Source organism: Lissotriton helveticus, chromosome 3_2, assembly GCF_964261635.1.
Source record: "Lissotriton helveticus chromosome 3_2, aLisHel1.1, whole genome shotgun sequence".
Lineage (NCBI taxonomy): Eukaryota > Metazoa > Chordata > Amphibia > Caudata > Salamandridae > Lissotriton > Lissotriton helveticus.
The window spans coordinates 494,622,767-494,646,723 of NC_136062.1; the positions used below are offsets into that span (position 1 = coordinate 494,622,767).

Here is a 23,957-nt window from a genome sequence, read left to right on the forward strand (position 1 = left end):
AAAAGCATAGACAGTTTCCAAACACAGCGCGTACTTTAGCACACGCTGTGTTTGGAAACTGTCTCCGCTTTTCTTAGTAAAGCGCGGGGCAGACTCTGGCCTTTTGTTTAAGTATTGCTGTTTCAGAGCCCCTTCAAGGGCTCTGATTAACTGCAATACTTAAACAAAAGGCCAGAGTCTGCCCCGCGTCCTCACAGCACACAAACACCACCAGCCCCCCCGCCTCCTTACCTGCACTCCTCACAACCGCTCCGCCGCATTCGCGTTGCTCGCTTCTTCCATAGCAGCCGGCGGCACGACGTCCTGACTGTGTGCCCACTCCACGCGAGGTGGTGCGCACTGAGGTCAGGAGCGGTGCGCGCGCGCGCCCTAGAGGGAACGGTGATTGCAACTATTAAAAAATACTTTCAATTAATTCTATACATGATTTTTTAAGGATGTACCCCGCCAAATAGAGGTGAATAAGGCAAATCAGTAATTCGGATTACATAATATGAAAATCAGATGATTGTAGCTTGTTGGGAATTTTGGAACAGATCTGTAAGAAAACTTTTTTTTACATTTAAAATCAATTAAATCTCCAAGTAAACTGTGAGTTATTATAGTAGAATTTTTTAATTTGTTCTATATTTAAAGTTTATAACATTTACATTTGTAGTGTAATAAACAATTTAAATATTCTTTATATTTTTTACACAGGGAAAACTCCACCCAAGTTGAATATATAGAAGATATATTTGTATTAAGGTTTAATTAAAGATGTCCCACCTAAATTAACATTTATAATATGTACTAATAAATGACATTTGTTTAGATTTTTAATTATTTTAAAATATTTAATTTAATGCCGTTTTAATATATGTCCGTACCTCCATTATTATTAATGGGAGTGTGTTGCAGTTCCAGTGGTGACCATGTGTGATGTTGGACTCTGAGCTCGGGTACATTTACAACTGTTTTATGTACATCATGGCTGTTGTGACTTTAGAGGTGTGGTTTGTAAATAGCAATGGGTTTACTCCTTTGTGGGTGAGTGCTTGTCCATCCCTACACCCCTCCTTACTCCTCCCTTAGCCCCTCCCCTTTATTCATAAATATTTCCCATTTTACACCCACTCCCACTCTGTCCCTCTCGCATTTACTACAAAAAGTATATAAACATGTGCGGAAACTCTGCAGTCGAGGCAGGCAACTCCCCAAAGAAAAAGATAGGAGAGGCTGACCGACAGCACATACTTTGAGAATCGCATTTTGTTGTACTTTAGTCGCCCTATAGTAGTTTATGAATAGGCCTGACTATCTGTGAGACTCTCTTGGGTGTATCTGATGAGATTGTAAAGCTGGTGAAACTGTCCTCAGCAGATGGGAAGCAGGTTCCATTTGTAGCAAAAAGGACATTGAGAGAGGTCACTCAAGTGGATCTTTGTAATGCAAGGCCATGTCCCCTCGGAACAGAACTCATTCGGACTATTTACGGTGGAGCCAAGAACGGTTTGCATATGGCTGGCCTCGTCTGTAGTTGCACAAAGACCAGAGAATGATGTGGTGGGGTGTTGCTGAGATTAACCAGCAGTCCTTCCATCGTCTTTAGTTTTTTTCAGTGATCAGCCCTACGTGGCACAGAACAGATGTTGGTCCCATAGAGACCTACGACCCAGGGACTCCTGCTGCAGCCCCCTGGTGCGGCTCATTAAGGCTGGAAACCGTTTGAGGTTACGTGGATTCCTGAATCTAGCAGTGTAGCCTCAAAGTTCAGGGTCGAATAGCCTTTGAGGGTCAGAGCCATTTTAAACACTCAGGGAGGAAAACACACTGAATGGAAGGAGGCCACAAATAGTTACAAAGGAATGAGTTTAATTCAAGCGTTTCCATCCCTCGCTGTGTGCTGTTCTCAGTAGAGTTTGTAGAACAATCAATGGAGTGGAGTCTCTGTGGTTGCTTCATGTAAAGGTTTTGCGATGCTGAAAGCTCCTCCTCAGGGTTGACAGTGAGCACCTTTTATTCTCCCACATTGTCTCTCTTACGTAGAAAGGTTACATTTACAACTGAAGTTTTTTTCACATTGAGAGCACGGATCATTTTCTTTCTCGTTGTGGGTTCTCTCACGTTGAATGAAACTGAATCTCCAGCAGACCCTTCCCAGGCATTTAGAGCTATGACGAGGTTTTTTCCAGGTAAGTTCTCGCAGGTTGAGTGAGACCAGATTTCCGACTTTTTCAGCATTCAGAGAGCTAATCAGGTTTTTGCCCAGTGTGAGTTCCCTCATGGTGAGTGAAAGTTATTTTACGACTGAAGCTTTTCTGGGATTCAGAACACTGATAGGGTTTTTGCCCAGTGTGAGTTCGCTCATGTTTTGTAAGGCTGGATTTATGACTGAAGCTTTTCGAGCATTCAGAGCACTGATAAGGTTTTTGTCCAGTGTGAGTTCTTTCATGTACAGTGAGATTGGATTTGATACTGAAGCTATTTGAGCATTCAGAGCACTGATACGGCTTTTGCCCAGTGTGAGTTCTCCCATGTACAGTAAGTTTGGATTTGCTACTGAAGCTTTTTGAGCATTCAGAGCACTGATACGGTTTTTGCCCAGTGTGAGTTCTCTCGTGTTTTGTAAGGCTGGATTTCTGACTGAAGCTTTTTGAGCATTCAGAGCACTGATACGGTTTTTGCCCAGTGTGAGTTCGCTCATGTTCAGTAAGGCTGAATTTCTGACTGAAGCTTTTCGAGCATTCAGAGCACTGATACGGTTTTTGTCCAGTGTGGGTTCTTTCATGTTTAGTCAGATTGGATTTGCTACTGAGGCTTTTCGAGCATTCAGAGCACTGATAAGGTTTTTGTCCAGTGTGAGTTCGCTGATGTTGAATCAAACTGTCACAAAAACTGAAGCTTTTTTGGCACGTGGAGCACTGATACGGTTTGAGGCCAGTGTGGGTACTTTCATGTAAAGTGAGACTGAATTTGCTACTGAAGCTTTTACAGCACTCAGAGCACCGATACGGTTTTTGCCCAGTATGAGTTCTCTCATGTTCAGTAAGGCTGGATTTCTGACTGAAGCTTTTTGAGCATTCCGAACACTGATACGGTTTTTGCCCAGTGTGAGTTCTCTCGTGTTTTGTAAGGCTGTATTTCTGACTGAAGCTTTTTGAGCATTCAGAGCACTGATACGGTTTTTGCCCAGTGTGAGTTCTCTCGTGTTTTGTAAGGCTGGATTTCTGACTGAAGCTTTTTGAGCATTCAGAGCACTGATACGGTTTTTGCCCAGTGTGAGTTCTCTCGTGTGCAGTAAGGGTGGATTTCTGACTGAAGCTTTTTGAGCATTCAGAGCACTGATACGGTTTTTGCCCAGTGTGAGTTCGCTCATGTGCAGTAAGGTTGAATTTCTGACTGAAGCTTTTCGAGCATTCAGAGCAATGATAAGGTTTTTGTTCAGTGTGGGTTCGCTGATGTTGAATCAAACTGTCACTAAAACTGAAGCTTTTTTGGCACGTGGAGCACTGATACGGTTTTTGTCCAGTGTGGGTTCTTTCATGTAAAGTGAGATTGGATTTGGTACTGAAGCTTTTACAGCCTTCCGAGCACTGATACGGTTTAAGCCCAGTGTCTGTTCTTTCATGTACCATAAGGCTGGATTTGCGACTGAAGCCTTTCTGGCATTCACAACACTGATAGGGTTTTCGTCCAGCGCTACTTTTCTCATGTTTAGTGAGGTGGGATTGATAACTAAAGCTGTTCTCACAGTCATTGATCCTATTAGGGTTGTTTGTTTCTCCAAGTTGGGTTTGTTCCTGGATACCTGTCATCTTAAGACTGAATTTGATTTATGATCATGTACTTGTTTGTCACAACTCAGCATGACCTTCTAAAATACATTTCAGATGCTCTTCTTAACATATGTATTTAACTAATTATAATTTTTACCTGGAGATAATTTTCCTATCTTTAAAGGCACCTACCTAACTTGTCTTATTAACTTTCACCAACGAGCCCCTTGTATTTATTAAGATGCCCTCATGGATTCATTTTCTCCAAGTTATGCCCGGGTGAATTCTCTCAAGTTTAATTAGTCTCATTTAGTTATTCTAGTTTATCACATTTGATTTAGGAGTTCTAAAAGCACTGATTAGGTCTTTGGGCTTTAGTGTTTGCCTGGTAGGTATGTTTGTTCATACAAGTAATGACAGATGATTAGGGCATGCCAGGGTGGTTTATGAATTATCAATAGCGTAACACTGGCCCCTTTCATACTTTCTGAGCCAGTATATGGTTTTTTGTTCAGTGGCTAAGACAGGCACATGATCGACTTTGTAAGTTACAGAACACTTTGAAACTACTCGGATCAACCCAAGAGACAGAGTTGGTGGGGGAAAATCTTCCTATATTGGAAATGATAATCCAGCATCTTTGCCGAAACGACATCTGAGAAAGAGTATTTACAATTTGTTTCTTTTAAACAATCTTTTCACTCCTCTGAATCACAGGAGACACAGTCAAAAGCTTGCACTTGTAAACCGGGGATATTAGTCTTTTTGACGGTTCTGTCGCATCACAACACGTCCACGGATGCTGATCTGTTGGGGAGGGGCTGGGTCTCCAAAGCCTTTCTCATAAACCATCAAACAGAATTTACAACACTGAGTTTTCTCAAGTGCACTGCATGGGAATCAATTGTGGCCAATGTTCTCCTCAATCTCAGTTACTGACGCTTGGTAAACATTTATGATCATTTTCCTTTAGGATTTGACAACTTTCACATACACCAGTTTCTTCTGCTCCAACATCCTCAGCATTCCTGGCACATAGAATGTGTTTCTTCTCTAGAGCTCGAGAAGGTTTTAACTTTCCTTGAAATAATCCTTTTCGTTGTGTTTCACTAAATTGAAACCTTCTTTTTTCTGTTCATGCTTCTATCACCTGTAGAAATGGGAGTCAAAAATTGTAAATGAACACAAAGTCAAAATATTTGTGACTTTATACTTTGCACAAAGAAAGCATTAACAAAAACAAGAAAGGAAATCAGTTTGAGTTGCATTTCTGATAGTGGTGAAACAGTGTAGATCGGGAGCTTGGGATCACTGGAAATCAAGGAAGTGAGAGCAAAAGAAGTAAATATTTAAGAAAGAAACACAGATTCTCAGAAGCAGCCACCACTATCAAATTGCAATTTCAGTGGCAACGCCTGGCGTCATAGTGAGATACTTGTAATTCTTGTGATTAATTACTAGATGTTATTTACTCCCCTGCCCACCTAGACTGTTAATCTATTCCTTTTTCCAGTGATCTAGGAAGGGACATTTTATTGAACAGGACAACAGTAAAGGAAGCCAAAAAGGATCAAGAAAAGAAAAACACAAAACAGAGGAAGGAGAAAAAAGGCTATCTTCCACTCCCACCACAGGGGTCCAGCACAGGAAACTCTGCAGTAGGCCTGGGTGATAAATTCCGTTCTGCTCGTGGAATTTGCGGAATTTGGGTAATTTTGCGTTCTGCGGAGAACAGGGAATTGGCAAAAATTCTGCAATCCGTGGTTTCGCGGAATTTTCTGCTTGTTCGCGCTTTCAAAATGCGTGTTTGCGAGATATTTCTCCCCGAGCACGCAAACAGCATTCGCGAACAGGAAAAAATCAGCGCGAACAGGCGGAACAAGCAATTCCGCGTGTTTGCTGAACTTTTGCGTGCTCGCGGAGATTTTTTACCGTTTCGCGAAGCTTCGCGTAGCGCAACTACTCAATTTCCACCCACCCCTACTCTTCAGCAGATGCTCATGAACCCATAAGTTACTTTTAAATACAGTGCCCCCAAGGTCAGCACCAGGCGCAGTTCCACTGGTCGCACCACCCTATAGCAAGCCCTGTGTGCATGTGTGTCCACACACATGTACTGTGTCTTTTGCTTGTAGTAGACAGGACAAAAAAGGGCAGGATGGGAGGACGCAAAGAGACGGAAGTCAGATCCAGAGAGAAAAGACACCGAAAGACAGACAGAGAGAGGATGGTGTCATGTGGTCTGGAAGAGGAGACAAATGTGCCAATTGTAAAGGAACTGCTGGGCAAAACTGACCTAAAAAGAATTGGACCTCCACTACACTCCCAACATGTACCAGGGGGAATGTGGATCCAAGCGGTGATTATCAGAAGTTTGATAACAACAAGAATAGTGCAGAGAGGGAGTCAAATGTTGAAGCTGAAGAGACAAAAAAAAACAGAGATCAAGAAAGGGAATAGAGAAAGAAGAAACAGGGGAAAAGGAAACTTAGAGTTATAGGAATCCTTACCTGACAGTTATATTATATTTTGTTCTTCCGAGGGTGGCAGCCACGCTGCACTGCCTGGTCATCCCAGAATATCTTGAAAGGAAGTAAAGAAATGGTTTTGCATCAGACGACTATCACACTTCATCACATTTTACCAATAACCATCCTGAACTTACAAAACAAAAGAATCCCTTGTTCTCTAGATGCCATTGTGAAGCAACTCTGGTTATGAATAAATATTTCTTTTGGTTCAAGAGCCATGATCCTTTGCTGGAAAAGGTCTCTGTGAATATAGAGTGCACCCACAGTCTCAGAGAACAGACCCTAACAACCCAGTCCATGTCTTCATAACCCCCATCTTTCAATTTACCGATCATGAAACTTGCAAATCAAAACAATCTGGTTTGCAAAGGTATGTTAATGTCCTTGTACATAATTCTGTCCAAACCATGTTCTCGGAGCAACAGTAATTCAAGTTCAAGCTGATGCAGAGTTCGAATGCTGAGCAATGGAAGCAGCAAAGCATCAATGTGTTGGTTCTTTTTATCTATAACTTATCTGAAGGGATGATGCGGAGGGTCAGTATCAATAAACCCTTCACAAGACAAAGCTGGAACACTGAAATGTTTAGACCTCCATTGGAGACAACGGAGCAGCAGCAGACTATACAACCTGATATAGGCCCGCTGCTCTCAACATTACAATGTCCTAATACACAGCCTCTGCCTCTCGGACATATATGGATTGGGCAGGAGAAGGCAGAAGATGGAGCCTTCAGCAGGGCACACAGGAGCCTCCCCCTTCCTCCTGCCGTAGATCGCAGTGTCACTGGTATCTAAGAAGGAAGAGGGGGTTCTGCTCATCTCCTGCATCTCCCCGGCTCAACTGAATGATGAAAAGCAGTTTAGCCGAGCCCAGGGAGAGCCAGGGTCTGACTTCAGCCTCCTTTCACAGCTATTGCTGTGACTGTTCAACAATTAACCCCTGTGGTCCTGCATGCGACTGTTAACTGTTTAACATTCACAGCAACAACTGTGAAACAAAGAGGTGTTTCAACCCCCTCGGTCTCTGGGACACCTTTGCTTTATTAATTAACACATTCTGCCCTCATGGGGCAAACAGTGTAATGAACTTATAGTCAGCCGTAGCAGGCAATACTGCCTTTAAAGGACCGTTCCCTTGGTAAAGGCATTTGCATTTAGCTTTGGAGTTATATTAAAGATTTAAAATAATGGTTACTTAGTCAGAGAAATAATCATCATAATATTCGCATAAGGATCACATACAGTTAACCTCTAAATTATATCAAAAGCCAGACTCAGATATAACTCCAGCTGTAAAGTCAACAGACAGACCACCACAACAAATGTGTGCTGAGAAATAAGAAAACCTTTTTCTATAATATCAAATAGCAAACTGACATAGAATCTGCTTAGTTCAAAATCAAGGAAAAGTTCTTACGTACAAAATCAGTAAGACGAGTGACATGTAGTCTGCATTTTGGAAAAGGGTAAAATAGAACAATTGCAGCAAATATCCTAAAACAGTACATTTTATAAGTTTTTAGACAGAGAGAACACATTATTGACATGGTTTGTGATGAGGTAAAAATGACAACAACCAATGAATGTTCATGAAAACATAGCACAACTAAATGTAATTTTATAAAACACACCTACAAAATGAATAATTAATTATGACTCCACCTTAAAGCAGGAGATTTGCGTTGGATCTTGCATGTTCTACCAACCAATACAGCAACATGGGACAACAATAGTATGAATTCTTCTCAGGTCCTTTACTATCCTCCTTTTTCTACCTGTTTATTTAATTCCCCTGATAGTAGAGTTACATGGGCTCCATATCTCTTCTTTTAGAATGCCTTGCTTAAAATGTTATCAATGACAGGTGTATGCCTTCCTCTGCTTCACGTGTATGGTTGTACTGAGGAGTGTGTGTGTTAGAAATGGGGTTGCCAATTCTACGAGGGTAGCATGGAGCAGAGCGGGCAGGCCAAACTCCTGAGGACATGTGTGAAGCATCCACGCAGTACGCACAGACGACACCCTAGGCACACCACAAAAGAGACACCACACCGGTTGGGATGTAAAAGAATAACTCATGTATTGTCTCCAACCTGCAAAAGTAAGACACAGTAATCACGATGGGGCGCCAATGGGCGCCAGGGCAAAGTATACAAGGGGATTTTTTACAGGGACAATGTGAAAAGCAAGAAAAAGGTAAGTCTGTTAGTTTCCAGGGCTGAAATAAAGACAAGGCGCTATCACATGACATTAAATATCAGAGATATCAATGTGAGGGAAAGAAACACTAGGAGTGAAAGCAGGAAATAAAACATTAGGCGTGAAAGCACATTATGCATAAACGGTAACATGGGAACCCTAGGCAGGGACATCTGCAATCAAACCTGTTGACAGGACATCCACCATAGGCCCGGGAAACATTAGGCACATTGGAATAGGCAGAACACAGATCTCTCTTTAGCACCCACAGCCTAGCTGCACAAACCCATTCGCCGTGGGCATAGCCATGACAAGCCCTTGCTGGTGAACAGGGTTCCTCAAAACAACTCAACAGGGCCTCAATAACAACATGGGGCCTCAGCAGTATCTATAAAACAACACTTCCCTGGACCACCTCCGATATAAATCATTCCTTGCACCAGGGGAACTTTGCGACAATTCAGCAGAGGCACAGGAGCATACATTTAGGTCACTACAGGCACCGGTTCTCTAAAGGTAGCAGTGTTGATAACCCTGAACAATGTCAGTGACAACCAGGGTGGTTCGGGAGCCTAGTTCATAAGGCCCCTAATTAGTCCCACCACCACTCTAGGCCTTCGAGGCCCACCAGGCCACCACAGGGCGAACTAGGGCCTACCGGGCCCAACTGCAGTCACCTGGAGAGGAGGGGCGGTCGTGGGGCTGCCTCTCTGATTCTCCGAGGCTCCTCGGCAGCCCCTGCTGTCCCAGTAGCCTCTCGCCGACCCCAGAGGGGGTTACCTTTGCTGGGGGCCTCCGTGAGGCCTTCACTCTGCAGGCCTGATCGGGGCAGTGTCGGGGGGGCTCTCCCGCTCCTGGGAGCCCCCTCTCTGATGTTCGTTGACCGTCCCGGGCCCCTTGATGTCCTTCCCGGCCCAGGGACCAATCAGAGTACAGCGGGGCGGAGGCGCGCCCGCAGCTGCCATTTGCAGCACGGCTCACAGGGGCGTTGCAGCCTCCACCAATGGCTGCACAGCGGCAGGGGGGGGCGTGGCCGATAACGCAGCCGGTGCCCGTCACATGGATGTGGCCCCTCTAGCTTTACAGGCCCGGTTCGGGCCTTTCTAATACCAAGGCAGGTCCGTCGTTCACACGCTCCTTTTCTCTGGCGCCCGGGGCAGCGGCGAAGCTTGAACCCTTCCCAGCGGACTCTCCTTGATGCCGCAGTGGCCCTCTCCTGGCTCCGGGGGCCGCAGAGACACGGTCAGCGGCAGTGAGTTCTGAGTCAGCGCGTCTTCAGGCGGGGTAGGCACCCGCTTAGTTTATAATCATGTCGAAGTGCGGCCTCGCCTCCTCCTTGCTCCCGGTCTGTGGCGGTGATTCCGGGCAGTTCCCGAGGCGGCGCTATCGCGAGGTAGGCACCCGCTTCTTCTAGGTACCATAGTGGCAGAATCCAGCGCTGTAGCGCTTGTAAATAGCACAGTGCAGGCTATACATACAGCGCTTTGATGGTCATGATGCAAGGGCACAGCAGGCTACAAAAGTCCTGGACCAAGGTAGCGCTTTGCAGGCACACTCCTTACTTCTCCAGGGGCCAAGGGACAGAGCAGCAGGCACTACTGGGCCAGGTCAGCAGTTAGTGGGGACTCATCAAAACAGGGCGGTAGGCTTTCACCATCCTCCACTGTAGCGTGGCCCTCCTCCTACACAGCAGCCTGAACTCCTGCAGTGGGGCTTCCACTAGCCCTGGGGACAGTAGGGGTGTTCTAGATGGGTTCAGGGTCCAGCACACAGGCCCAAGGGGTGGTATCCCCTGACAGCAGGTCCCCTCACGTTCCTCTCTCAGCTCTGTCTCAGGACACGGTGGCACAGCCCCCTTATTTATATGCCCCTCACCCCACCTACCAGTCAGTGCCAAAAGCTATTGGGATTTTCCGGGGAACTTGTTCTAACTGGCTCAGGGGGAGGAGTAGAGCACCCTGGGTGCCAGGCTTTCCCTCCAAAAGCAAGGGTGGCTGGGTACCAAACAACTAGACCGCTAACCTACTGCAGTCAGGTGGCACAACACATAGCCATGGCATCCATTTTAAATACGGCATGTTACCAGGGTACATTTACACAATAGGGGGAGGTTAATAAGTGCACACACCATTACGTGTCATTTTCACATTAAACAGGGCATCTCAAACCACACATTGCCTATACAGTGTTCTTTACCATGGGGGAGATATCCTAAACAGGGGGGTGAAAAGGCAAATTTTTTGGGGGAAAATGGGCCAAGTCCAACAGTGTGGACACACTGCATTCGGTTTCACCGTGATTTAAGCTGTCTCTGCACTTTCAATCAATTCACATTTCTTTCCTGTAAAATCCCAAGCCTCTTGATTTACTGTGCAATTTGAATCTGGAGTTAACTACTCTTATGTAAAGCCTGGAAACAAATTAACTCTCGAGTTGCCGAATGTAATTTAGAGTCTTCACATTATGTTTGAATACCAAACCCATCTGGTGCACAGTAATTTACACAAGTCAGTTCACAAGGTTATTCCCTAACATTATAACTGGATCTTAATCACAGTTTAAGTTTGTGGCCATTCATCATTGAGACAAATTGTACGGGAACATTTGCTGACAGTTTATTAGGTGTTTATTAGAAATGTCTACAACTTGGACTCGTTTCCCAGAGGGGTGGGTTGGGCGCTCCCATCAGTCTGACTGTGGAACGGGAGGCACATTTATTGATTAAAAGAGATGCCGGATTCCCATTTACTTCTCCTACAAAAGGGCCACTCTGGGTGACCTCTAGGACTGCACCAAGCATGCAATCCTTCTCCCGTCTCAGGCACCGTCATTGTGTCTGATTCAGTCCAGAAGAAACTCCTAGTGTAGGTGGAAGTTGTGGAAAATCATTGTTTATCACTGAAGAATTTTGTTGAAATCCTGAATTTGTTAAGAATTTGGCGTTCTATTCTGTATTGGGCTGTGGGGCCATCGGGACTGAAGGCATGTTCCAATTTAACTGCCTTTGATTCTGCATGCTCGGCACAGAGGCCAGTTGGGCTGGGACCATTGGCTGTGACATCCCATTCTGTGCCATCAGATTCATGTTCCCGTTTCCCAGTTTGATGCACGCATGGAAAGGGGCGTGTCTTATTCTGCATATTATTAATATTTTAGGTATTTATATTGTCATGGTTAGTAAAACCAATACTTTGAGAAAAAACATTTCTGGATGCAACGCTAAAAGACAGGCAGACACAAAACCACACGCGCCCTCTTCTGTCTGGGCTCTGACTTTGCTATATTGTGTAAATCTGCACTAACTCGCGATGCTTGGTACTCGCTCACTATGCTTGCAGAAACTGTGTGTGGTAATTGTGATATAGATTAAAGATGGTACATTTCTGAACGTTCATTAAGTTCATCGACTGCCTTGTTGAATTTGATAAATAGTGTTGCTTCTCTTTTGGTCAGCGAGGATAACGCTTTAGAGAACAGAAGATACCATCCTTTGCTGAGTACCCATGTTATACAACAGTAAAGTGACAGGAAAGGCTGAACTGCGCTTGTATAATCGTGACAGACATCTTGAGTTCACAATCCAAGTTCACAGAGAAATTATGAGATCAACACTATCATTCCTCTTTTAAGAGCATTTTTTTAACTTGAATAAGACAGGATTCTCATCCGATTAAGCTCCATGTAAAAAAAAAAGTGCTGGGATTCTGTCTCGCATGTTCACTTCATTTTGATTCCAACCATGAACTAGATTGCGATAGTTTCACTTATCTATTAGAGTAGTAATAGTGCTATGTAATACATAATGGCAAATGATTGTGCGAATCATTCCCCCCCTTTTTTTATTGGACTTCAGGAGAAGTAACTATGGGCAAACAGGGGGGAGGAGCCTAGCCCGAGAGCGTAATGGCCGCCTTTTAGCTCGGCTCCGTCGGCCCTCCGGCCAACCTCGACTATCCTGCAATTTATCCTGTACTGCGACGATACTTCACTACAGATTTTGGAATTTAACGACCCACTCTTACTCACCGTCTGGTCCGGAGGCTCCTGCGTGCTGTGGGTCCGCAGTTGTGCCCTCGGGAAGTTTGGGCCTCCGGGCGCTCGAGACCGGGACCTCGCCTGTGGGACCCGACCGGCGGTGCTGAGATTGCCGGCCCCGGCCGCGAGAGAGAGCCACTGGTGGGAGCCGTTGTGTGTATGCCCCGGCGATCCTGAACCGGCCCCGATTTGTGGACCGTGCGGCTGGAGGGGGACGAGATGTGTTGGGGGCTGACTGTGTGAAGGGGTCCCTTCGCCTTTGTTCTGTCCGGCGGCCCTGGACCCCGCGCCTGGCTCTCGCCTGTGGGGCCCGCCGCTGTTCGGAGGGGGCCCCCCCCCCATCGAGCGCCTACCCGTTCTGTGCCGGTGAGGCCGTTGTTGGGAACCTCCAGAGGTCTGTAAAGTCCTACATTTGGGAACTGTTTGGGGGCCCACGGTGGAGTGCGGGGCGGCGAAACTCACAAAATGGCTGTCAACAACGTGGGGGGTGCTCCACTCTGCGTCGACGAACTTTGCTGGCCGGATTGCGCGGGGGCCTGGGCGTGTGCTCGAGCGCCCACACTCGGAGATGTCCTAGACGCCTTGATGTCCTTACACGCTGTCTTGGCCCCCGGTGCTTCTACCGACCCCATGCGGCCCGCCGCCATTTTGGGTCGCCGCTCTTTCATGCACCCCTATCGTCCTGATGCCTCCATTGCTTCGCCCCCTTCGGCTGCGCCAGGAGTTGCTGCCGCTGTTCTTCGGCCGCTTGCTGGGCCGGTGGCTCTTGAACCTCCGGTTTTTCACCGTCCGGACTTCGATGACTTGCACACGACGCGGAGATCTGCTCCTTCCCGGCCAACTGGGACCTATGGTGGACCGCTGTTTGCTCCCGCTTCGATGGATTCGAGCTTTTGTCCTGGAGGGGTACCTTTGCATTGTCGATCTGCGACACTGGACTCCGGCTTGCTTTTGCTTGCCCTGTCGTTGCTGCTACAATTGACTTGCTTCACTGACTTTTTGTATTCCATTAGTTTGGTGGCTCTCCCTAATCTTCATCACTGCCGTAACCCTAGTCAACATTACGATTATTCTGTGCTGGGTGGTCCGCCTCATGTTATACCTTATTGGGTTGGTTTCGTGGTTAGGAAGGGCTGGGGGTAAGTTGCACAACACTGATAGACTGCTGGTTTACCTGTCCGTTGCACTGACGCTTACACTCTCGACATTGTGAAACGTTCAAATTTCCCCCTCCCCCCCCCCCCCCCCCCTGCAGTTATTGTTGTATGTGAAGGTGTAGTACTGATTTGATAGTTATTCATTTGATGGTCGGGGGAGGGTCGCAGCCGAGTGTATTTGTTCGTATCCTCTGGCTCCTCCCTCTCATCCTATTTTTGTTTCATATTCCCTCTCCTCCTTCTTTTTGTCTCCCTATTGTACTTCTTTCTTTACTATATTTCGGGTTTCGGATTAGGGCGACAGTGTGGTATATAAATAAATAATACCGGATCTAGGTTTGACTAGGCATAGCAATAACAGATAGCTCAATAAATAAGAGTCAAGATTCGAGGTAGTAGGAGTTTGCAGGTTTAATACAGCATAAGGACAGGAACAGGACAACCTGCACAGGAATAGGATGGCAGGGCCCGGCAGCTGCCGGGGCTGGATCTGGGATGAGCGCGCTAGCATTTAATAGCAATACACAAGCATATATAGTAAAACAGTTGCATTACAGTACATATGATAGGCGGAGCAGTGGGTGGAGCAAAGGGTGTGACGCGTAGCAGTCGCGAAAGATAAGGGTGAAAGTGGGTGTAACAGGGCGTATACATAGACAGGTGATGCAAACGTAGCAGAATATGTCATGAATGGGGCGGAAACATGGAGGGGGCTACCTAAGGAGCCGGGACCTCTAACCTGATGGTGCGCGCAAACTGACAATGACGTGTTACTAGGAGAAGCTGGGGGCTATGAACTCTGTGCTAGGAGTAGAGACTGAAGTCTGGAGAGTCAGGGCGACATGTACCTAAACAGTATCTAGTATCTGATGTTTAGAGAACATGTTGATATAAACTAAGAGTCAGGAGGGGAGAGGCTAACGGACTCTAAGACTGGAGCATGCATTATTCTACATGTAGTGCGTGATGAAGAATATTAAATGACCATTAAATGCAGTATTTCTCTTACATGGAGACGTAAAGGCTAGACAATGACGGAAACTATTGATACGATTCGGTAGCTTAGGAATGCAGAGAAGGAGGGCTGGACTGATAACTAGAATCATAACATACTCTTGGCAGACTCGTAGGCAGAGCCAGGCTGAGCCGGGCACTGTGAGGCAGGAAGTAAGTGAAGGGTCGAGGATACAGGTGGGGGCTGTATCGCTCCTCAGCGAGGCTCAGGAGACAGGAGCTGAGAATCCGGTTTCTGGGCCCTTTTGAGGCCTAGAAACGGGGACTTTACAATGAAATAACGTGCACACTGAGAAACGTGGCAACGTGACTTTACATAGGCCTGATATTCGTAGTATTCACGAGGACTGGAAACAGGCATACTAGAGATGGACACAACTGTAATTGCGTCATTAATCGAACAGAGGGAATACATATGCATATTAATCATGTACACATAACATATGATGGAGGACGCGTAGGGACACAGAACATGGCAAAATTTACTTTTCCACATTCCCTCCTTGTCACTACGTTTCCATCAGGAAACATCAATATTCATGATACCATCTATCATTTCATACAGTATCATTTGCTCGTCTCGAATTTTCTTGGAACGGGATTTAGAACGGGACTTGGGACTAGGAATACAAGAGGTAGCACAAATGCCGCAAATCGCAGGGCCACATTGTATACAGAGGCAGCAGCTGAATATGATCGCTACTGCAATACCTAAAAAGGACAATACTTTCCATCCCCAGGCGGAAATTATATTCCAGAACCAACCGGACCATGTCCAGGTGCCTGGATCTTGGTGTAACAGATGGGCAATTTTATGGAGTCTGGTTATAGCTGAATAAACAGACGGCGCGTTATTTGGAATGAAAATGCAGCAACTAGATCCGATGACTCTACATGCCCCGCCCCTATCGGCCAGGATGACGTCAAGGACGAGACGATTCTGGAGCACGACAAATCTCATAGCAGATTGCTCTTCGGTTAAGTTACCTAGGGCAGAGGCAGTCTCATTCACTACTGCTTCAAGGGTTCTGGTTAACCTACGGATTAGCTTACTGTTCTGGATAGGTCCTATAAAGAAGAAGAAACCTCTATTGAAATCTGTATATTGTTCTAGAGCAGTTTCAGTATAATCGACAATCGGGGACTCCCTTCTATGTCTAACGTGTACTAGATGTGTGTTTCTATGATAATCAGATGGGGCTAGGAAAACTGGTGGCAGTAGGAAGGCAATGTAACATGTTCCCTCCCAATCGAGGGGCAGACGAACATATGCGGTCTGACCACAAATAAAATAAGAATGACGTGAAGCTTTGAAAATAGATTTCCCACTGTCACTATACTTGACAATAGTAGTACAATCACTATGTCCTACATGTACGGAACCATTATTTCGGACACATAATTCACCTTTGACTGGTAGTACTGAAATAGCAGGTAAGTCTGGAGTAGAATCAGACTGAACATTCAGGACCATGAAACTCGAAGAATAATTACCCAAATTGTAAACTTCGTTTTCGAGATCTAACCCTGTTCTGTGGGGAAGACCTTGCTTGTCTGGGAAACATGTACTGTTAAGAAAAAACATATCTGTTGAGGATGACGTTAACGTGGACCATGCTCCACACGAACCATTATGTGAAAACGGATAAGGAAAGAGTGGCAGAACTCCCTTCGGTGTCTGGAAAGGGGGGAGTCGACCACACACCCAACAATTAGTGGCATTGCTGGTCTGGTGTGAATAATGTAACATGCGGATAAAAGAATTGTTACGCATAGCGAGGCGATAAGAGAGTTCATGAGGAGGCAGATCACTAAACGTGTGCTCTACTGTAACATTGGCAGACTTATCTACATGAGAAACTGGAAAATACAGGTAAAATGCATAACTGGTGCAGGAAATCATAATACTGAGAAATAATATGAAACTTAGAAAAACGATACATCGGATTGAGTTTTGACTAACTCTCTCACTATGGGGGTCTATTTTATACATGTCAGAAACCGGTCTAACCGTTTCACCTAGGGGAGGACTTAGACAATCAAACTGGCTGACTTATTTTACTAGACCTTAACTTTTTCTTATACTCCTGTTGCGGAGTTGTCTCTAACAGGGAGGGTGCAGTATCATTGTCTTTTGCGGGACAGTCCTTAAGAATAGTACTTTGGCAGTCTTTTAAATGCTCGGAAATGTTCTTTGAAATGGGCTTCAATCCATAAAATTTTTTGATGTGTGAAAGATGCACCCAGCCTTTGCGTCCCTCCAACTTCACGGCTGTACGGGTGGCCAAGAGGACCTGTCGGGGCTCCTTCCAGCGAGGCTCCAGCGGACTTGAACGATCAAAGTTTCGCACTAAGACCATGGATCCGGGAACGATTTCATGCGGTGCCACCTCGGTATTGTCTGGAAATGCGGCAGCAACCTGTGAACGACAAGAGTTGAGGGCAGACATCAAGGAAGCTAGGTAATCTGTCAGCATATTACTTGAAACATCGGTAATACTTCGGGGTCTAGGTGTACCCCACATGTTAGGGGGGCGGCCGAATACGACCTCGTACGGGGACAGACCTGATCTGGAATGTGCGACCATGCGCATGTAGAACAGAGCAACTGGCAGAGCTACTAGCCAGTCCACACCTTTCTCTTGACAAACTTTTGCAATTCGGATTTTCAGGGTCTGATTATGTCTCTCTACGAGACCAGCTGCTTCAGGATGGCGTACACAATGGAACTTCCACTGGTACCCTAACAACAGGGAAACGTGCTTCATCAACTCAGATGAGAATGGCTGGCCGTTATCAGAATATACGACTCTAGGGAGTCCATAACGGGGGAAGAACTCACGAACCAACTGCTTGGCAGTGGTCGCGGCTGTGTAATCTGGGACTGGATATGCTTCTGTCCACCTGGACAAAGCGCATACCACTACAAGGACATACTTGAAACCTCGACATCGCTCCATCTGAATATAATCCATTTGGAGGACCTCGAATGGGTGGTCAGGGGGCTGGAATCCACCTTGTTCCACCGGGACACTTTTACCTGGATTGAACTGGCAACATATCATACAGGTACGGACTTTCTGCTTGGCTGCAGCTCGTAAATGCTTGTTAAACCAAATGTTCTGGATACTGTCTAACATAGCTTTTTCTCCTAAATGTGCTGGACTATGTGCGGTATTAATAATGACTTGAACCATAGAGTCGGGGAGAAACCATGTGGCTTTACCCTTCGTTACCCATCCCTGATCTGTCTGGACCCCTCCTTGTTCGGACCATTTCTTGATTTCATCGGGAGTAGCATGTAACTGGATATCTATGACATCTTGAGTGGGGTCCTTAGCTGTCATACAGGTAGTCAGATCTGGAGTGTATGTCGGTGTCTTATTAACTGGAATGTCTGGTGTCTGTGCTGTAAGCTTGGCTGTGCGATCTGCTAGATCATTACCTTGAGAAATGATGTCTGTAACTTTCGTATGTGCTTTGCACTTCATGATGGCAATAGATGTCGGTAAATGTATAGCATCTAACAGAGCCTGAATAAGGAGACCATGCTGAATCTTGGTTCCATGAGAAGTCATGAAACCCCTTTCTTGCCAGAGCACTCCGAAGTCGTGTACAACTCCGAATGCGTAGCGTGAATCTGTGTAAACATTAACTTTCAGGTTCTTGGCGTGTATGCAGGCTTGTGTCAGAGCAACTAGCTCTGCTGCTTGAGCAGACAGGGTGTCAATACGGTGTGTTTCAATAACTTCAGTGTCAGTAGTCACTGCATACGCGGCTACTAGTTCTCCTGTACTTGTTCTCATACATGAACCATCCACATAAAGTGTCAGGTCAGGATCTGGTAATGGAATATCTGTCAAGTCTTGTCTTGGCTTAGTCATAGTGTTAACTACTTCCACACAGTCGTGTGTGGCAGGATTTGAATTAACTGACGGTAACAGTGTAGCAGGATTTAGAACGTTGCAGCGTCTGATTTCTATGTGTGGCTGGAACAGTGTCAATTCATAACCTGTTAAACGTGCAATTGTCAAGTGCTGAGTCTGTGTTCGGTTTAAAAGAACTTCCACGGAGTGTGGAACTTGTACTGTCAAGGAATGTCCTAATACTATGGAATCACTTTGTCTGATAGCTAGTGCTGTGGCTGCAACTGACTTGAGGCACGCAGGCAGAGCCTGGGCTACAGGATCTAATGTGCTCGAAAAATAAGCACAGGGCTTGTATTGTCCTGCTTGATCTTGTGTAAGAACAGATAATGCTGTACCTTCGCGTTCAGTGACAAAAAGTGTAAAAGGCTTACTGTAGTTCGGTGTTACTAGAACTGGAGCTTGGCATAAAGCTTTCTTTAACTCATTAAAACTAAGTGTATGTTCAGATGTCCAAGGGAGGACAGTTGATACGGCTGCCTCCTGTGTCGTTAACTGTATCAGTGGCTTAGCTAGAAATGCATACTGAGGAATCCATTGTCTGCAATAAGAAGTAAGGCCGATAAAAGCACGTACCTCCTTCTGGGTCTTGGGCTGAGGAAGACTCGCTATTAACTGGATACGGTCGGGTGTCAACTGCCTACCCCTCTTGGACAGTAAGTGGCCTAAATAGATCACTTGCTGTACACAGAATTGAAGCTTCGAAGGGGACACCTTGTGCCCCATCTCGGCAAGGAAATACAAGACTGTAAGGGATGCTCGCTCGCAAGCACGTTCAGAACGGGCTGTGATCAGTAGATCATCGACATACTGGAGTAGGGCAGTGTCAGTTGGCATGTGAATGTTGTCTAGTTGTCTTTTAAGTGCTTGACTGTAAATACTTGGACTTTCCGTGAAACCTTGAGGAGCGCGTGTGAACATATAGCTCCTTCCATTTAAACAAAATCCGAAAAGGAACTGGCTGTCTGGATGAATGGGGACACTGAAAAATGCGTTCTTGAGGTCTATGACTGAAAAAAATGAGGCTTCAGAATCAATGGCTGTCAATAGGGAAGAGATATCTGGGACAACTGGGTACTGGGGAATAATACATTTATTGAGTTCTCGTAGGTCAATCACTAATCGATATACTGGGGGTGCATTCGGATCAGTACGTTTCATGACAGGAATGATCGGAGAGTTACATACATTGGAGTCAGTTTCTACAACTACTCCTTGAGCCATAAGCTCGTCAATAATTTTGGATAAGGCTGCTACAGCCTCAGGTGGCAGTCTGTACTGCCTGATTCGTGGTAACACTACACCTGGCTTGAGAGTCACACGATGGGGTGTGATTTGCATATAACCAACATCAGTTGGACCTTGTGCCCATAGATGCTGCGGAACATTAGACAATCTCGGATCAAAATCTCGTAATACATAGTGACCCTTGAAGTCACGTAGGAACAATCGTATTCCCTCTGGGGAACAGCAAATAACTGCACCTAATTCTTTCAGTGTCTTAATGCCTAACAGATTTTCTGGACATGACTTCGTAAGTAACAGATCAGTAGTGCGGGACAATGGACCTACTTCTAGAGTAACTGGCTTAGATATCTCGTTTACAATAGGTTTTCCTGAAAATCCAAGGGAAACATTTCTTGAGCCTGAGAGCGGAGCCCCTGGAACTTCGGCGTGACTATTGGTGGTCCTACTTGCCCCTGTGTCAATCAGAAACTTTCTGTCTTTTCCTAGTACTTGACTATGAACATAGGGACCTTCTTGATCTACAGGTATCTCGATGAGAGGCAAGCCTACCTCCCTCTCTAGGCTGTTTCATGAATACGGTTGATACTCTGGATACTCGGACTGTGCATACTGGTACATCTGCTGTGTAACATGCTGTGTTGCAGCGATAGGCTGCGGTGCTGTAACTGTCTGTGGTGCATTCTGTGACTGAGGAGTCTGTGTAACTTGTTCTTGTCTAGGCGGACGTGGTCTTTCTTTAGTCTTACCGGTAGCTATGTTGTGTTTCAGAACTGCACACTCGTTTATAAAATGACCTGGCTGTTTACAATAATTGCAGTTCCCTTTAACGGGAGCTGCAGGATGACTGGCTTGATTCGTACCCCTCTTCTGACTGTCTTGAGGAACAGATTGTGCAACTAGTACTTTCATTTTCGTGTCTTTCATACGTTTTCTCTCGTGATCTTGCTCTTCTCTGATTCTATTCTGGTGGTATTGAAGCATCTGTAACATCTGGGACGGGGTATTAGCTTGCCAGGTACTTTCGACTTTCAAAACTCGATTCTTAACTTGTGGACTTGAATTCTCGACTAATTTAGTAACAAAAAGATGAGGGTATGACTCGCTACTTGTCTTGAGGCCACTGTTTATACTAAAACATTTCTCGAATCTAGAATAAAAATCACTAGTGTCTTCGTCTTGTTTCTGTTTACAGGCTGAGATTGCATCCCAGTCTTCCTTTTTAGTTGCTAATAATCTGGGCAAAACTTGTATTAACAGTTCTGGTAATTCTTTACATTTCTCTCCTAGACCGGTACCTGGTACTCGTGCCTTATCTTCAGCTTCTAGAACTGCCCAATCGATCTTTTTCTCTCCCACCTCCCAATCTTTTTCCTTGAGTTTCTCGTATACCCCTGCGGGCAACAAGACTTTTAACATTTTAATGATATCTGGATACGTGTATTCTCCCATACGGAGCATGTCTTTTAATTCTCGGTGGAACCCTGCTGGATCTTTATCATGACAGGGAATTAACTTTTTCATCTCTAAGAGTTCCATCTTTGTGATCGGGGTGTAAACAAACACTCGTTGCATTTCACCACCGTCTGTCTTAATTGGATGTACTTCTCGTAACGGATTCTGTCTGTCTATGTAAAAGGGTTTACTTTCTGGAGGTGAGACATGAACAAAATGTGGGTTCAGAAACGTTCTGTATTTGTGGCGCTGTTCTAGAATGACACTAATTAAATCGGTACCTAAACCTTTCCATCTATTTTGGAGTAACTCGTTCAGGACATCATGTAACGGACCTGGATCAGAATGTTGACCCTCATACAAAGTAATGAGGTGCTGAATCATATACATACCCGCCAGTCGCTGCTCGGCTGGGGGCAATTTCAGAAACATTTGTGCCACTATTTCGTCTGGAAAAGTGGTAGAATCAGTAATCCATCGGACTGCTGATCGGACTAGTTCTTGTTCATGCATAGTACTTAACTCGCTATAACCGAATCGTGATTTCAGAATGTGATCGGTAGCTTGAAATACTTGTTCTAGAGAACCTTGTTCTGGTGCTGGATGGTGGAAAGTTGGCTTGTGTTCTAGGCGTAAATGGCGATCTGGAAATCTAGATTTTCCTACATACGCTATTCTGGCGGGATTCTCATCCTCTACCTCTTCTGTAGAAGAGTCATTTTCTTTCTCGCTTACTTGTGCTGCCTTACGTTGATCGTGTAACCTTATTATTTCCTTACGGATTTTCTTGTACATACTCTCTATACTACTGATGTTCTTATGCTTACCCTCGGCTATATTATCACTCCACCTTGTCAGGATTTTCATTTCGGCCTGATCTTTAGTCGGGGAATCTTGTTCTCTTATTAGACAATTAATCAAGAACTTTAATAACATGAGCTGGATCTCAACTTTCCTTTGAGACATGACGTCACTAATACTTTCTGGATCATCCCCTGTACGGATGAAACGATATATTCTGTCTAGATCTTCTTTCATATCTGGTAGGGTGACTAGATACTCGGTCACCTTTCTTACGCGTAATGAATATAAAACCATATTATCCTCGCCTTGGACTGGGTCATAGGCACATTCGGTATGGGCTTTTCTTATTTCTGCAACAGACTGATGTCTGGGCGTACGCTGTGACGCTTGTGCATGTAATTCGACTAACGTTAAACACTTGTGTGGCGGCGGGGTTCCAGGAGGACCTCCCCCTGCGGCCCCTAAACTAGAGTCGTCAACTGATGCTCTTCGTGCTGGCAAAGTGGGAAATTGAAATGCAGGCTGGACTTGTATGGCGGGTTGGACCGGGGGTACCGTAACAGGTACTCCGGTGTCTGGAGGAGCGGGAAGTGCCTGATTTACAGGGACCGGCGGAACAGGATTTGCATATTCCGGGACTGTGTCGTCCAAATAGGACGAGATGAAAATATCAGCTGCGGTCGGTTTGTGACGTAGCTTAGTCGGAACTAGTGGTGGCGGAAAATTACTGGATGCCTCCGGGGTCGCTTTTGGCAAGCCCTCGGCAAGAAGAGGATACATACCCTTAATAAGGGCATGCCTCTGTCTGTCTGACTGTTCTGTTTTAATTCGTTCACCTATCTCGATTAATTCTTTTTCTTGTGCTCGCTCTAAGGATTCTCTACTTAATTCAGACTTTCTGATTTCTTTTTCGGTTCTTTTATGAGATTCTTTGCGCCATAACTCGATGGCATCTTTCTGTGACTGTCTGGCTTTCTTTTTCCATAATGCTTCTTCTACTCGCATGATGCACTCGGCATCCCATGTACCCGATACGGGCCATCTATACTTTTCTTCTAACTGTTTGGTATACTCTACCCATAAATCTAGATATAATATGGCACTTATGCCATGCTTCTGATACATAAAATGACCTGGACTGTCCCTAGGCGGGACAGGAACTGCTGCTTCTAGCAGACCTTTTCTAGTTCTTAACTGGCGTAGTCTGGAAAATAACGGCATGACTGGACTGTAATCTAGACACAATACAATACACAATGAACACGATAAATACTTCACACTCATACCACGACATTAAAATACATGAAGAATATTTAAAATAACAGTTCGAACAGAATACTACCTGGAATACTGAAAACAGAATACATGAATTTTCTCGAGAACAGAACTGACTAGAACAGAAACTAGATGTACTGCTGAAACAGTACGAAACTTACCGGTCTCATAAAGAGACACGTCAGGACCCGCATCCACCGAAGTGGACACTTCGTTTGGGGGTCTGTGTACCACCAACCCACGGACCAGAGTCAATTAGATTGACCCTGTCTAGATACTACCCCAGCAATGGTACTCACCGGGCAGCAAGAACGGAAGGCCTCGGACTGGACTGGACTGCTTCGACGCCGGATGGACGAACTTCGGACTTCTGTTACGGGTGGGCCTCCGGATACCTCGGACCTTGGACTCTCGGCTTGGGCTCTGGTCGGGACTCGCCGCGTTCCTCCACCGCCTCGTCTGGATGCTGGACCGCCACCTCCGTCTCCTCCGTGGGCCTGAGGGATACTTGAAGCAGAAATATCTGCACGTGCACGGTATGGTTCCGTCACGGCTG

At 45.6% G+C, this 23,957-nt stretch overlaps 1 protein-coding gene across 1 annotated transcript in view; it reads right to left on the reverse strand.

Annotated features, from left to right (window-relative positions):
* Window positions 1-704: 704 nt before the first annotated feature.
* Window positions 705-23,957, reverse strand: part of LOC144826100 (uncharacterized) — a 229,305-nt gene continuing 206,052 nt past the window's right edge. Inside the window, 1 exon segment of the mRNA XM_078684483.1 lies at window positions 705-3,744. Coding sequence (XP_078540609.1) covers window positions 2,232-3,744 — 1,513 coding nt within the window. The 3' untranslated portion in view covers window positions 705-2,231.